Source organism: Schistocerca serialis, chromosome 1 (genome assembly GCF_023864345.2).
Source record: "Schistocerca serialis cubense isolate TAMUIC-IGC-003099 chromosome 1, iqSchSeri2.2, whole genome shotgun sequence".
Taxonomy (NCBI): domain Eukaryota; kingdom Metazoa; phylum Arthropoda; class Insecta; order Orthoptera; family Acrididae; genus Schistocerca; species Schistocerca serialis.
Window position 1 is genome coordinate 1,166,180,400 of NC_064638.1, and position 16,760 is coordinate 1,166,197,159.

General features: G+C 38.8%; 1 protein-coding gene across 1 annotated transcript in view; it reads left to right on the forward strand.

Moving 5' to 3' along the window:
• Positions 1–16,760, forward strand: part of LOC126418252 (probable cytosolic Fe-S cluster assembly factor CPIJ010948) — a 62,680-nt gene that overhangs the window by 31,405 nt on the left and 14,515 nt on the right. Inside the window, exons 6-7 of the mRNA XM_050085178.1 lie at positions 4,723–4,971; positions 10,497–10,716. Coding sequence (XP_049941135.1) covers positions 4,723–4,971; positions 10,497–10,716 — 469 coding nt within the window. The remainder of the gene's footprint in view (positions 1–4,722; positions 4,972–10,496; positions 10,717–16,760) is intronic.

A 16,760-nucleotide genomic window follows, 5' to 3' on the forward strand; every position in this document is an offset into this window, starting at 1 on the left:
TAGCTTATTTATCACCCAACAACACATTTCCCGACAGTTTACCACAACAAATCATTTTAAAAGATGGATTTTGGAAAGATCTTTAATGCAGTGTGCATTAGCTTCATTGCATGCTTATGGTTCTAAACTTCAGACATTTAATGTTTTGTACAATCAAACTGCAGTGTTTATGAAATTGAGTGACAGAACAGTGATGTTTCCATTACGTCACTGAGCTTGTGCTGTGACTGGCCGACATGAAAACTTGTTCAATTTGCCATGGAACTGCACTTAATGTATTTACACTTGTGTGTTACAAAAATATGCATTTTGAGTGATATAGTGCACACAGCCACTTAGCTGCATTGTACATCACTGTGTTAAAGTTGCCTGGATTTACACTGTTTGTGTTTTTGTTCTTGATTCGTGTTTTACTTCGAGGCTGGGCACACCAAGTTCCTTCACTTTCATCCTAACCACATGTTCCAAAATTTTACCTGATAAATTGCACACTGAATTCATACTGTGTTGTTTTCGAACTCGTTTTATGTTGCTGTTATTTGCAAGAAAGTAAAACTCACTAAACTCGTGCATAACTCACAGAAAGAAACTTGCTAATAACGCACACAACCCTCATTCAGCAAGAAAGGAAATTAAAGTATATCTGGACATATTTCATGCAAAAGGTATATTTCACATGCTTATTCCTCTTATCATTTGTGAAACTCTCGCTAGGCGTTGAAACTTATGTTACCGTACTCTATTGCACTCAGGCGGGACGTTTGCAAACTTATTCCAGCGGTGGATAGAATAGCCAGTGACAGTAATAAGAAAAACTGTCTAAAACCCTATCAAAACAATAATACTAAATGTTGATTAAAGACACATCAAAGGATAACAGAGATATACAGAGACAGGAATTCAATAGCAAAGTTTCAGAAATTCTGTTCATTCCCTTTTGATGTAAGCAGTGGAATGTGAAAATTGTGTGCAGATTGATAGTACACCCTTGGGCTGAAACAGTGGAGCCTTCGGCTCGCCCATAAGAGCTGTACTCCCAGGAAACCATGCCTCCAAACCTCTGCTTCATAGAGCTAAGTGGAATTTCAAGGTGCAGCCTTAAGACTAGCTACTATCTGTTCGAAAAATATCATGACATCACATATCAACAGTCCCAAAAACTTTGACAGGCTCTATTTGAAACCATGTGGGAAATATGCGAAATGCAATCATATAATTTAAATTCTGTAATATGTTACTGAGAAATTTATTTTAATGTGTATTTTGGGGTGGCTCCACTAAGAGCCTTTAATTTCAAGCCGCACCTGCTTCGGCCATACTTTTACACCAGTTTTCCATTGCATCAGAATGTAAATGACCCATTGCCATAGATTAAACAGTGGAAAATCCAGGATGGAATGTAACAATATTATGAAAAGTAAAGGTGCTACTAATCATATAGCAGAGGTGCTGAGGCACAACAAAGAGAGTGTCACAAGTAAAACTTTCGACCATTAAGGCCTTCGTCAACAATAGACGACACACACACACACGCACGCGCGCACACACGCACACACTCTCTCTCTCTCTCTCTCTCTCTCTCTCTCTCTCTCTCTCTCTCTCTCTCTGTGGTGTGGTTTCAGTTGCTGGTTTTACCACCAGCTTGCTGTAAGTGTTGTTTTTACTCAGAAAATTGTTTTCCAAAAGGCTGTATTTATTCCAGCTGTAGCATTTTGGTCCTATGGAAATGTGGCATTTATCACTCTGATGAGCCCTCCTTTTAGTCTGAAGAGCCAAGTCGGCAGATGATTTATGGCAGACATTGTCTTCACCTCTTCCAGTGACCCTATCTTAAATGAATCCCCAGTGACTGTAACATTCAAATCTTCTAAACTGATTAATCATCAGCTTGTACTTGTCAGGTAGCCCAGTGAATGCAATAGAAACAAGTTATTCATCTTTTATGCTGAAACTTAAGCCATTCAACTTGTTTGAAGTAGAAATTATCTTTGTTACATAGTGTTCCACAGACAAACAGTTTTCAAGTCGTGTCATTAAGGTGTTCTCAACAAGCCTCTTCTTCTTGATAGTCCAGACCCTGTGTAGACTTCTATCAGTTTATCCCAGATTTCCTTTCTATTTCCAGTATTCTGGGCATGCATGTAAGTAGGTGAATTAACAAATAAAATTATCTTTACTTTTGCTATACATGCCTTCATTTCATCTGTAATTTCTCACTTACATATCCCAATACTTGTTCATGTTGCAGATAGTTCTTTATTGTGAAACACTATATGTTATAATTATCTCATCCTTTCAATTTCTCTATCAAAGGCAATGAGATGGCACTAAGATAATCCATAATGTTCAGCAGTATTCCTTTTCTTTGTGTCTAGGGGTGGTTTCAGTGTGGTAAGTATTATTTATATAACAGCACGTAGATAGGAACATGATTTTACAGTTTGTTCTGGGGAACATCTGCGTGGGAGGCTTGTAGAGAGTTGAAGATCCACCTGCGGGGTGAATATGGCTTTTTTCTGGCATGTATTAAGCCATTTTTGAATGTTGTGATTTACCTGAAAATTTTAAGTTAATGAAGTATTGAAATTCAAAGATTTTAATTTTTTATTCAATTTCAGAAAGAAATTCATCTGTGTCAAACACATTTTGTCAGTCTTGTGCAATGTTTTAGCTATACAGAAATAATAAACAGAGTCACTTCAGTAGTCCTGAGATAAACTTAACAGAGGAATTTGGAACACTTGGTGAATCTGGAGGGTGTCATTCCATGTTATTAAAAAAGGCACATTATCATCAGAATTGAGATTCCTTCCTTTTGATTAGGAACATGCTGATCAACATCAGTAGTAATTATTCATACAAAATATTCTGATACAGTTCATTTTTGGAAATTTCTGAGCGTGTGTCATGTATCGTTGGCAGATCATTTTCAACAGGAATTTATGAATCACCAGTCAACTTCAGAGTCAGAGTCTTCAGAAAACATCTCCTCTGTCATCTGCATAATTTGCCTGCTTCTGTTACACACATTTGCCAGTATTTTGCCAATCATTGCCCTCAAAAAAGCCTCAGTTAGGAACCACTACATGCTGGAACTTCCTTGTTGAATGTGATTAATGAAAAGGGTTGTAAAAAGAGTATTTACCTTTCTTCACAAATTAGCAAACAACCAAGAAACAATGGGAAAATGAATAATGTATAATAAATTAAATTAAAATTGATACTGTATTAAGTACTGTACATGCCTATGTGCTGAAAAATTTGAACAAATAAAACTGTAGTTACAAAGAAAGAGAACCACACTAAAGCAAACTGAAACCACACAATTAAAAATAATTTGGTTGTTGTGATTTTATGAACAGTTATTCACTCCAAATTTCTCTAAGTAATCTCACTAAAACATAAATTATAATTAGGAAACTAGAAATCTCGTGTAAAAGAAATTAAAGAATAAGATTATCTGCCTGTAAGGTACAATAGTGCGAGTTCAGGGGGTGAATAATTGCTGTTACCTGGAACATCCATCTGTGAGGCAGTGTGGGTCTGAAATGAAAGCAACTTGTGTTGGATAAATCAGCTCCATGAGACATATGACCTTCACTGCACTACAGCTAAATATCACAGACTCTCATAGGTGTTTAGAACCATTGGGTGATTTTCAGTGCCTCTGGTGAACAAATGTAAACCACTTCCGCCTCAAGCACACCTCGCTATAACTGTACTTCTGTGAATTGTTTATATAACCATATACATGTAACATTCTGTTGTGGCGTTGTTGTGCCTGTTCCTGTACCACTACATTACATTTCAAATTTCTACTTAGGCTTACTTGTCATAGCTAATTACTCAACCATTGTACTGCCGAATCTTTTGTTCTGCCCATGTAATATCCTTTTTTAATTAGTTTGTAGTAAGTGACACAAACTTTTACTACAGTAATGCCTTTTCATTCATAAAATAAGCAGTTATTTGCATTGTCTTTTAAGTAACCTAATGGTGTACATTTTGGCGAAAGTGTATGTATTGATTGTCATTTTATTAACCAAGCAACAGTAGATGAACAGCAGCTACATAATGTGTACAGTTAAGCATTATTTCTTTTTTACATTAAAATAATAACTTTTCTGCTAATTTTGTTATGTTTTATAGCCTGTGTAAACGTTGTTTTAATAATGCAAGTGAATGGCACTACATAGATATTTAAAAATTTAATTTTACAGTAGATAATAATAATTCTTATTCCTTCAGCCATTAGAGAAGAGATACTTCGTCAATAGCAGGAGTGAAACTTCAGCAAAAGCCCACAGAACCTGATATCATTGACAACCTGTAAATTGGGAGAGTTAATTGCAATTATTACTCTCTCAATCTTTTTAGTAATTTTGCACTTTCTGTAGTATGATTTGAGGAAATCTTTTTTCCTGTAAAATTTTCTTCTTCTAATTCGAAATCTCTGCTCTCTCTCTCTCTCTCTCTCTCTCTCTCTCTCTCTCTCTCACACACACACACACACACACACACACACACACACACACAAACAAACACACACACATTCACATTCATTCTGATTTTGTTAGAACACTTCTTTCTTCCTGATTACTGAATAATTTGAGCTTATCGTGAAATTTGCAACAGTAAATAATATTTTAGCTCTGATATAATTTCATTATATAACACATTTAATTACTGCTAACAAATATATTTCTCTTCTCATAAATGTAGGTTGGGTTTGTTATGCAGAAAAGACGCATGGACCTCTTGTTTTGCCATACATGTCATCTGTAAAATCACCACAGCAAGTAATGGGGTCTTTGGTTAAAGATCATCTCTCTACATTACTCAAGATAAGTCCGTCTTCAATTTATCATGTGACGATCATGCCATGCTATGACAAAAAACTGGAAGCCTCAAGGACTGACTTTTTCAATAAAGAAACTGATGCGCATGATGTGGACTGTGTGATTACTGCAAGTGAGTATTCCACTTCATGCCAGTTTTTGGTATTAATGCACCCTACAAGTTGAAAAGGAAAGCTTCTAAGTAATTGGAAGATAATATTCTGTATTAACTCTTTATTTTGACATTTGAATTGCACACTAAGCTATTGTGATACTAGCAGCTTTTAATTACAGTATGATGATTGTGGGTCATTCTTGATGAAAAAATAGTTCTATTTATGAAAACAGGTTGTTACATCAGTGTGGCACCACGTAAGATCCTGTCACATAAAATCCTCTGTATATTTCAACCCTTGTTCCTCAAAAGTTTGCACCCAATCCCTTTCCCAAAGTTCTCTAAATGGGGAATACTTTTGAGACATTCTCATCATGTTATGGAAATAATTTCTAGCATAGTACGCAGTATATGCATTTTATGAAGCAACACTGCCTGGTTGTGAGTGTCTTTTTATGATTTGACTCTTTTGTCAAGGTCTTTGGACCATAAGAGTATTATAGTTTAGGGCCACACTGATGTTAACCATTAGAAACCACAGAGCAACTTTGTGAGCACTGAATAATAACATTTGGTGAAATATGAATAACTGAATCATGGAGTATGAAATTTTCAAGGAGACCATCAGCACTTATAGAAGTTTGTATATCTGAGGGACTCAATCTAATCTAATTCTAGTAAAAAGGGAATACAAGAAACCTGTGTTAATATTAAGGCAATGAGGAGAGAAAAACCTAAGTAACACAGGTGCTAAAATGAGAGAGTAAAAAAAAAGTATGTTATAACAACAGAAGTCCTCCTCAGTAGCTGATTAGTCAGCATTGCGGAATGTCACGCAAGGGCTTCTGATTCGATTCGCAATTGAGTCGGAGATTTTCTCCACTTGGGGACTAAGTGTTGTATTGACCTCACCATCATTTCATCATTATCGACACATAAGTCGCCAAAGTGGTGTTAAATAAAAAGACTTGCACCAGGTGGCCAAACTCTCTGAAAGAGAATGCCTGGCCAAAAACCCCATAACAACAGAAGGGAAACAATAAGTAATATCTCCTGAAAGCCTCAGATGTAAACTGGAAATCATATTAGAGTTGGTGGTGATATATCTGTCTCATTTTAAAATGTTTAATGTACAAGGTGACCCAAAAATCCGCTAACATTTGAAAATTCAATATTTCATAGAATAATAAAAGTTGACACACATGCTTGAAATAAAATGAGGTTTTATTGAAACCAAAAAAGTACACAAAATGACCACAGATGGTGCTTCATATGATACAGAAGTAATAATTAAGATAACAATTGTTTTTTAGCAAAGACTATTTCTTTATAACAAATGCTCAACATGTCGGCCATAATTCATCAAGACTGCTCGTAGTCAAGGAACACATGATGTGTACAGCATATCAGTAGGCATGGTGAAAAATTGCCTTCATATATTGTTTTTCAGCATCCATAATGAGGGCGGACAACTGCGGTAGACTTGTGACTTCACAACCAATGATCTCACAGATTGAGGTCTCTAGACATGGGAGGCCAAGCATGATGGAAGTGGCAACTGAGAATGCGATCCTCACCATACGATGTGCACAAGAGATCTTTCACTCGTGTAGCAATATGAGGTGGAGCACCATCCTGCATGAAAGCTGTACCTTCCAGCAAGTGTAAATCAGGCAGGCTAGGGATGATGTGATTCTGTAACATATTGGTGCGCTTTGCACCCATCACACTGACAGGTTGAAATTTAAGGCTTGTGTGTCAAAATTTACCTCTCTATTTACATTATCCTCCCCCCATGAACCATGGACCTTGCCGTTGGTGGGGAGGCTTGCGTGCCTCAACGATACAGATAGCCATACCATAGGTGCAACCACAACAGAGGGGGTATCTGTTGAGAGGCCAGACAAATGTGTGGTTCCTGAAGAGGAGCAGCAGCCTTTTCAGTAGTTGCAGGGGCAACAGTATGGATGATTGACTGATCTGGCTTTGTAACATTAACCAAAATGGCCTTGCTGTTCTGGTACTGCGAACGGCTGAAAGCAAGGGGAAACTACAGCCGTAATTTTTCCCGAGGGCATGCAGCTTTACTGTATGATTAAATGATGATGGCATCCTCTTCAGTAAAATATTCCGGGGGTAAAATAGTCCCCCATTCGGATCTCCGGGCGGGGACTACTCAAGAGGACATTGTTATCAGGAGAAAGAAAATTGGCGTTCTACGGATCGGAGCGCGGAGTGTCAGATTCCTTAATCGGGCAGGTAGATTAGAAAATTTAAAAAGGGAAATGGATAGGTTAAAGTTAGATATAGTGGGAATTAGTGAAGTTCGATGGCAGGAGGAACAAGACTTTTGGTCAGGTGAATACAGGGTTATAAATACAAAATCAAACGGGTAATGCAGGAGTAGGTTTAATAATGAATAAAAAAATAGGAGTGTGGATAAGCTACTACAAACAGCACAGTGAACGCATTATTGTGGCCAAGATAGACACAAAGCCCACGCCTACTACAGTAGTGCAAGTTTATATGCCAACTAGCTCTGCAGATGACGAAGAAATTGATGAAATGTATGATGAGATAAAAGAAATTATTCACGTAGTGAAAGGAGACGTAAATTTAATAGTCATGGGTGACTGGAATTCGGTAGTAGCAAAAGGGAGAGAAGGTAACATAGTAGGTGAATATGGATTGGGGCTAAGAAATGAAAGAGGAAGCCACCTGGTAGAATTTTGCGCAGAGCATAACTTAATCATAGCTTACACTTGGTTTAAGAATCATGAAAGAAGGTTGTATACATGGAAGAACCCTGGAGATACTGAAAGGTATCAGATAGATTATATAATGGTAAGACAGAGGTTTAGGAACCAGGTTTTAAATTGTAAGATATTTCCAGGGGCAGATGTGGACTCTGACCACAATCTATTGGTTATGAACTGTAGACTAAAACTGAAGAAACTGCAAAAAGGTGGGAAATTAAGGAGATGGGACCTGGATAAACTGAAAGAACCAGAGGTTGTACAGAGTTTCAAGGAGAGCATAAGGGAACAATTGATAGGAATGGGGGAAAGAAATACAGTAGAAGAAGAATGGATAGCTTTGAGGGATGAAATAGTGAAGGCAGCAGAGGATCAAATAGGTAAAAAGATGAGGGCTAGTAGAAACCCTTGGGTAACAGAAGAAATATTGAATTTAATTGATGAAAGGAGAAAATATAAAAATGCAGTAAATGAAGCAGGCAAAAAGGAATACAAACGTCTCAAAAATGAGATCGACAGGAAGTGCAAAATGGCTAAGCAGGGATGGCTAGAGGACAACTGTAAGGATGTAGAGGCTTATCTCACTAGGGGTAAGATAGATACTGCCTACAGGAAAATTAAAGAGACCTTTGGAGAAAAGAGATCCACTTGTATGAATATCAAGAGCTCAGATGGAAACCCAGTTCTAAGCAAAGAAGGGAAAGCAGAAAGGTGGAATGAGTGTATAGAGGGTCTATACAAGGGCGATGTACTTGAGGACAATATTATGGAAATGGAAGAGGATGTAGATGAAGATGAAATGGGAGATACAATATTGTGTGAAGAGTTTGACAGAGCACTGAAAGACCTGAGTCGAAACAAGGCCCCGGGAGTAAACAACATTCCATTAGAACTACTGATGGCCTTGGGAGAGCCAGTCCTTTCAGAACTCTACCATCTGGTGAGCAAGATGTACGAGACCGGCGAAATACCCTCAGACTTCAAGAAGAATATAATAATTCCAATCCCAAAGAAAGCAGGTGTTGACAGATGTGAAAATTACCGAACTATCAGTTTAATAAGTCACAGCTGCAAAATACTAACACCGAGCGAGGTGGCGCAGTGGTTAGACACTGGACTCGCATTCGGGAGGACGACGGTTCAATCCCGCGTCCGGCCATCCTGATTTAGGTTTTCCGTGATTTCCCTAAATCACTCCAGGCAAATGCCGGGATGGTTCCTCTGAAAGGGCACGGCCGACTTCCTTCCCCATCCTTCCCTAATCCGATGAGACCGATGACCACGCTGTCTGGTCTCCTTCCCCAAAACAACCAACCAACCAAAATACTAACGCGAATTCTTTACAGACGAATGGAAAAACTGGTATAAGCTGACCTCGGGGAAGATCAATTTGGATTCCGTAGAAATGTGGGAACATGTGAGGCAATACTGACCCTACGACTTATCTTAGAAGAAAGATTAAGAAAAGGCAAACCTACATTTCTAGCATTTGTAGACTTAGAGAAAGCTTTTGACAATGTTGAATGGAAGACTCTCTTTCAAATTCTGAAGGTGGCAGGGGTAAAATACAGGGAGCGAAAGGCTACTTACAATTTGTACAGAAATCAGATGGCAGTTATAAGAGTCGAGGGGTATGAAAGGGAAGCAATTGTTGGGAAGGGAGTAAGACAAGGTTGTAGCCTCTCCCTGATGTTATTACATCTGTATATTGAGCAAGCAATAAAGGAAACAAAAGAAAAGTTCGGAGTAGGTATTAAAATCCATGGAGAAGAAATAAAAACTTTGAGATTCGCCAATGATATTGTAATTCTGTCAGAGACAGCAAAGGACTTGGAAGAGCAGTTTAACGGAATGGACAGTGTCTTGAAAGGAGGATATAAGATGAACATCAACAAAAGCAAAACGACGATAATGGAATGTAATCGAATTAAGTCGGGTGATGCTGAGGAAATTAGATTAGGAAATGAGACACTTAAAGTAGTAAATGAGTTTTGCTATTTGGGGAGCAAAATAATTGATGATGGTCGAGGTAGAGAGGATTTAAAATGTAGACTGGCAATGGCAAGGGAAGCATTTCTGAAGAACAGGAGTTTGTTAACATCGAGTATAGATTTAAATGCCAGGAAGTCGTTTCTGAAAGTATTTGTATGGAGTGTAGCCATGTATGGAAGTGAAACATGGACGATAAATAGTTTGGACAAGAAGAGAATAGAAGCTTTCGAAATGTGGTGCTACAGAAGAATGCTGAAGATTAGATGGGTAGATCACATAACTAATGAGGAGGTATTGAATAGAATTGGGGAGAAGAGGAGCTTGTGGCACAACTTGACTAGAAGAAGGGATCGGTTGGTAGGACATGTTCTGAGACATTGGGGGATCACCAATTTAGTATTGTAGGGCAGCATGGAGGGTAAAAATCGTAGAGGGAGACCAAGAGATGAATACACTAAGCAGATTCAGAAGGATGTAGGCTACAGTAGGTACTGGGAGATGAAGAAGCTTGCACAGGATAGAGTAGCATGGAGAGCTGCATCAAACCAGTCTCTGGGCTGAAGATCACAACAACAACAAGAACTTATATTATTCCATGAAAAGTGTACTTTCAAATGTTAACAACTCTTACATAATTCTGTATGAATCAAAATACCAAGAATGTCTTTATTTTTTTAAATGTTGACATATCAGTGTGGTTTTATTTTGTATTAATTTGTTGATTATACTACATTGTGTTTGCAAGCATGCAGTTTTTGCACAGTATGCAATAAACTGGATTTCTCTCCCACACAGTTGAACTGCAGCAGATGCTCCAGCAAAAAGACTGTGACTTGGCAGATATAGAGTCGTGCCCACTAGACTGGCCATGGGAAATAGAGAGGCCACCAGGGGCCTTCCTTTGGGGGCATCGTGGCTCTGGCTCAGGAGGTTTAGCAGAACATGTGTTTCTTCATGCTGCGTCAACATTGTTTGGGTTTGATGTACATCCCAATGTGGAGTTCAAAGCTCTGAGGTAAGAATTGCTTGGTATTGTTAATAATGCACAAATACTCAAGTAAACTGCTGATCCGTAATAGATACTGTAACAATAGATTTCTCATAAACAAATTTTAGCCCGTTCCAAACAGTAAATAATATCCCAAAAGTCTTTGAAATTGAGATTGTCAGATAATTAACAAAGTGCTACTCCTAAAGTTTTTTAATATCCAAGTAGAGAATTCGTTACAAGAATCAAATTCATCAGCTACCCACAAACTTATTCCACAAGTTTCATCCTACCCATTGTTTCCTTCCATTTGCATTGGCAAGGGAAATTTGGTGATTCCTTGAATATTATTTTACTGATGCAAATAATTGAACATGTTGAAGAGGCTATTCTGTCAGCCATTGAGGGAACAAGGTGCAACCAACTGCAGATTGTGGTGCACATTTAAACAAATGATGTGTGTCATCTGGGCTCTGAGGTCATTCTTGGGTCATTCCAACAACTGGCAGAGAAGGGTGAGAAGACCAGCCATGCATGTTGAGTTTCAATGAAGCTTGCAATTTGCTGCATTATCCCCAGAGCTGATTGTGGCCCTTTGGTTTTGAGTTGAATGGAAGGACTAAACAAGAGAACTCTAGGCTGTAACTTCCTGGACTTGTGCCATAGGATTGAAAACTGTAGGATTCCTCTGAATAGGTCAGGTGTGCACTACATATCAGAGCTCCTACTCAGGTAGCTGACTGTGTGTGGGATGCACACAAGGGTTTTCTAGGTTAGGCGTCTCTCCATCGAGTCCACATAACAATAGCTGTAGGAAACCCAGAAGTATCAGTGTAAGATCAAAAGAAATACCTCCCACAGGTGAGAGCATTAAATCATCACGGTAAACTGCCAAATCATTTGCAACAAAGTGCCAGAGTTTGAAGTGCTCATGAAAAGCACTGTAGCTCACATAATACCAGGTACAGAACGCTGGTTGAAACCTGAAATTGATAGCAGTGAGATTTTTGGGTAAAATTTAAGTGTATATGGAAAGGATAGGTGAATAGGAAATGGAGGTGATGTATTTGTCACAGTAGACAAAAAACTCAAATCTGTTGAGATAGAAATGGAAGCTGCATGTGAGATTGATTGGGCAAGACTCAGTATCAGAGGTGGGGTCCTTCTGTCGCCCACCAGACTCATCTGATGTAACTGAAAACTTCAGAGAAAATCTCAATTAACTTGTAAGTAAGTTTGCCAATCATACTGTAATCATCAGTGGAGACTTTAAACACCCAACAATCAATTGGGAAAATTACAGTTTTGTCAGTGGTGGGAGCGATAAGACATCTTGTGAAACAGCACTAAATGCCTTCTCTGAAAACTACATAGAACAGACAGTTAGGAACCATTCATGATGGAAATATCTTGATTCTAATGGCAACAAATATACCTGAACTCTTTGATGATGTCCAAATTGAAACTGGTATCAATGACCATGATGCAGTCATGGTGACAGTGATTACCATAGTGCAAAGGACAACTAAAACAAGCAGAAAGATATAGTCTGTCGGTAAACTGAAGAGCGAGCGCACGAGTCCCCACTCTGCCTACCCTGCTACGTCACAGGGCACTTCTACAGGCTGTTTCACAACGTAGTACAGTCCCTGCCGCGGCGCGCGCTTTAAATCTGTGGCGATGTCGTGTACAGATACGTCCCGGCTGCGTTTATTTTTAGACAAATGCGTTAAGAGTATAAGGAAAACAAAAGACGATAGCTTCTTCGAAACAAAACTTTTTAGAGTAAATAATATTAACATAAGAACGGAAGTCAGGATTCTACTACAAACATAGAACCAAATGCCTATTCATATGAATGTATGTTCCTCTATTCATAAGACGAACCAGATATAGTGCAATCAGTCTGTAGAATTTAAGGCTTTTCCTTACTTTGTGTTTCTACTAAAAGGTAGAAGTTTTCTTTGAAGGGCTGCATTGAAACTTAACAATTCTTGCAACACGAAGAATGTTTAAAAAGTAACCAGACATTTATAATTTCGTGTGTTGTATTAGTTCGATTTGCACTGCTTTTTTTGTCGCTGTTTTCGTAAACATGTCTGAAAAGTGTTTCCAGGTAAATCCCATTTCACGCAATGTCTTGTGTAAAACATCTTTCTGCAAGGAAACTGTATATTTGTTTCACGCCAGTAAGTAATTTCCGCAATGTGGGCACTAGTTTTTGGTTTATGTAAAAGTCCTCCATCGTTTGTCGAATGACCAATTTTGTGCAACTGTCTATAACGATGGGTTTCCTCCCTAAATTATTAGTTTTCTTTTGCGACTATTCCAGTAAACCATGAGCCTTATTTTGGCGTTCCTTCCTTATGCGTCCTATTGTGGCGAGGCTGACGTTTGCATAAACAATTGGGGACTGATAATATTAGCCAACAGTTTCTTTTGTGTAGCCTCCTTAACACACGCTGTAATAACGTTAGAGACGATCGAACGCTCGTTCTCTGCAAATATCTCCTCTTGTTCGTATTCTGCACATTTTCTTGTAATTCAGAGCGATTATACATCACTTCCGGATACTGAAGTATATCAGTGAGTGCACAAAGTTAACTGACTGAGATTGGCAACTAAGATCCCACAAACAGAAACGACGTATATCACTGCACGCCGAACTACGCCGCTGGACAGGTAATGGGCAACTGATTTTGGGTAGCCCTGTAGGCCAGAGGCAGGGTTCTTCCGGGAAAGGCCACTTCCCCCACCAAAAGCGCTGCTCGCTCTTGAGTTTACAGACAGACTATACATATGTTTAGTAAATAGATAAAAAAATCAGTAGTTTCATATCTGAATGAAGAACTCAAAACTTACAGTACAGGGCTGGAGCAAGTAGAGGAAGTCAGGTTCAAGTTTAAAAGAATAGTTGACCATGCACTAGCTAAATATGTACCCAGTAGAACAGTTCATAATTGGAGGGAGCCTCTACATTATACAGTCACTGTTAAGAAACTTCTAAAGAAATAATGATTACTGCATAATAAGTGTAAAACATTGTGTAGGTCTACAGCTAGAGAGATGTTGAATGAAATGTGTTTGGCTCTCAAGAGAGCAATGCGTGATGCCTTCAATGACTGCCATAGCAGAATATTGTCAAGTGATCTTTCGCAGAACCCAAAGAAATTTTGGTTGTATGCACCGAAGTTAGTGTCCAGTTCCTAACGAATGAGACAGGGACTGAAATTGAGGGTAGCAAAGCAAAAGCTGAAATCTTAAATCCATTTTCAAGTGTTCCTATACAAATGAAAACCTTGATAGTAAACCTTTTCATGATGCGCAACACCTGTCTTGTAGTATCTGCCACTGGAATTCGTTGAGCATTTCTGTAATGCTCTCACACCAACTAAATGTGCCGCCCTTTTTGGATCTTCTGTATCCCTTCCATCAGTCGTACATGTTAAGGTTTCCATATTGATGAACAATACTCAAGAATCAATCGAACAAGTGCCTTGTGGGCCACTTCTTTAATGGATGAATTACATTTCCTTAAGATTCTGCCTCTGAATCTGTCTTGTGGCTGCTTTCCTAGTATTTGCTTTATGTGGTTATTCCTCTTAAGGTCACTCCGAATAGATACCCCTAGATATTTACGGTTGTTGTTTTCAGCAAATTATCATTAATAGTGTAGTTGTTCTGCTGTGTATGAGCAATATGTCAACTGCCAGTGCCTACACCTTTCATCAATTCTTTGTAGTGTCTTCTGCAAATCATTACTGCCCTCTGACTTTGCTGTCGTCTCACAGACAACCACATTACCTGTGAACAGCCATAAAGAACTTCCAACGCATTCTACCAGATCATTTATAAACCTTGTAAACAGCAACAGTCCTATCACATTTTTCTGGGACATCCCCAAACTTACCTTTATATCTCTCATTTTGTTCCATTAAGAGCAATGCATTGAGTTGTGTCTAGGAGGAAATCTTGAATACAGTCCACAAATCTGGCCCGATACTCGAGTAACCTTGTGATTTTTTCACGAAGTGGCTGTATGGGACAGTCTCTAATGCCTTCCCAAAGTCGAGAACCAAGGCATCAACCTGAGCAGCAATGTCTTTAGTGCTATGGATCTCTTGGAGGAACAAAGCAAGCTGAGTCTTACAAGATATCAAAATTCGTGTTGGTTTTTATAGAGGAGATTTTCGTGCTCTAAAAATGTAATTATATATTAGCATAACACATGTTCCATAATTCTACAACAGATTGATGTTAATGATATAGGCCTATAATTATGTACGTCTGTTCCTCGACGCTTCTTGAATATGGGGATGACCTGCACTTTTTTCCAGTCACTAGGTGTTCTCAGTTGCTCCAGTGACCTACGAGAAATGCTGTTGGAAGGGGAGCAAGTTCTTTCACACAATCTGTGTAGAATCTTATACATATCTGACCTGGTATCGAAGCCTTTCCACTATAAAGCTGTTGTATTTGTTTTTCCATTCTGCGATTATTTATCTCGATATCTGTCATTTCGAAGTTCATACATTGATTGAAAGGAGAGACCATGTTACGATATTCCATGGTGAAACAATTTCAGAAAACCCAATTCAGTATTTTGGCCTTCTCTCTCATTTTCCATTTTGGTGCCATTATGGTCACTGAGCGACCGAGTAGATGAGTTTGAAGAGCTTACTGATTTTACATAAGACCAAAACCTCATACGGTTTTTAGTCAGATCAGTTCACAAAATTTGACTTTCAAAGTCAGTGGATGTTTCTTTTATTGCTCTTCTTATGCTCATTTTCGCTTTGTTCAGCTTTTGTTTCTCAGCTAGGTTTTGACTTCTCTTGAATCTATGATGAAGCACTCTTCATTTATGTAGCAGTTTTCTTACATGGCTATTAACTCACTGTTAGTCTTTCCCATCCCTGAAGACCTTGCTTGGAACATACATATGCAAGGCATAGTGAATGATGCATTTGACTTTTTTTCCATTTGTGCTCCACATCTTCATCGCCAACACTGAATTTTACTGATGTTGACTACTCAGATACTCTACAATTTCCACACTCTCTCTGTCCAACTCGTCCTCCCACCTCTGTTCATCTCCTTCTCCCCATTCTCTCTGTCTCTTCATCTCCTCCATCCCCTCACTTCATCCATCTCCTCCTCCCCCTCTCTGTATGTCTCCTCCTGTCCTCCTTTCTCTGTCCACTGCCCCCTCCTCCATTCTATCACTATCCATCTCCTTCCCCCCTCTCTCTGCCCAGCCATGCCCATCGACACATGTAGCCATCGAAAGGCATGCCAGTACTACTAGCACAACATGCCTGTCATGTAGGGCAGCCAACATGTCAGGTTTGCAGAAGTTTGAAATATAGCACTTGCTTCTATGCGAGATGCTTTTAATAATTTCCACAATAAAACTCTGTCTCGGAATCTGGCAAAAAACTCAAAGAGATTCTGGTCATGTATAAAGCACACCAGTGGCAAGACGCAGTCAGTACCTTCGCTGTGCGATAATAATGGTGAAGTCACTGATGACAGTGCCACTAAAGCAGAGTTATGAAACACAGTTTTCTGAAACTCCTTCACCAAAAAAAAAACAAAGTAAATATTCCTGAATTCCAATCAAGAACAACTGTCAAGATGAGAAACATAGAAGTATATATCCTCGGTGTAGCAAAGCAGCCTAAATCACTTAATAAAGGCAAGGCCTCCAGTCCAGATTGTATACCAGTCAAGTTCCTCTTAGAGTATGCTGATACAATAACTCCATAATTAGCAATTATATACAACTGCTCGCTCACAGAAAGATCTCTACCTAAAGACTGGAAAATTGCTCAAGTCACACCAGTACCCAAAAAGGGAAGTAGGAGTAATCCGTTGAATTACAGGCCCTTATCACTAATGTTGATTTGCAGTAAGGTTTTAGAACATATACTGTATTCAAACATTATAAGGTACCTCAAAGAAAATGGTTTGACACATAGTCAGCACAGATTCAGAAAATATCATTCTTGCGAAACACAAATAGCTCTTTATACCCATGAAGTAACGAGTACTATTGACAGGAGATGTCA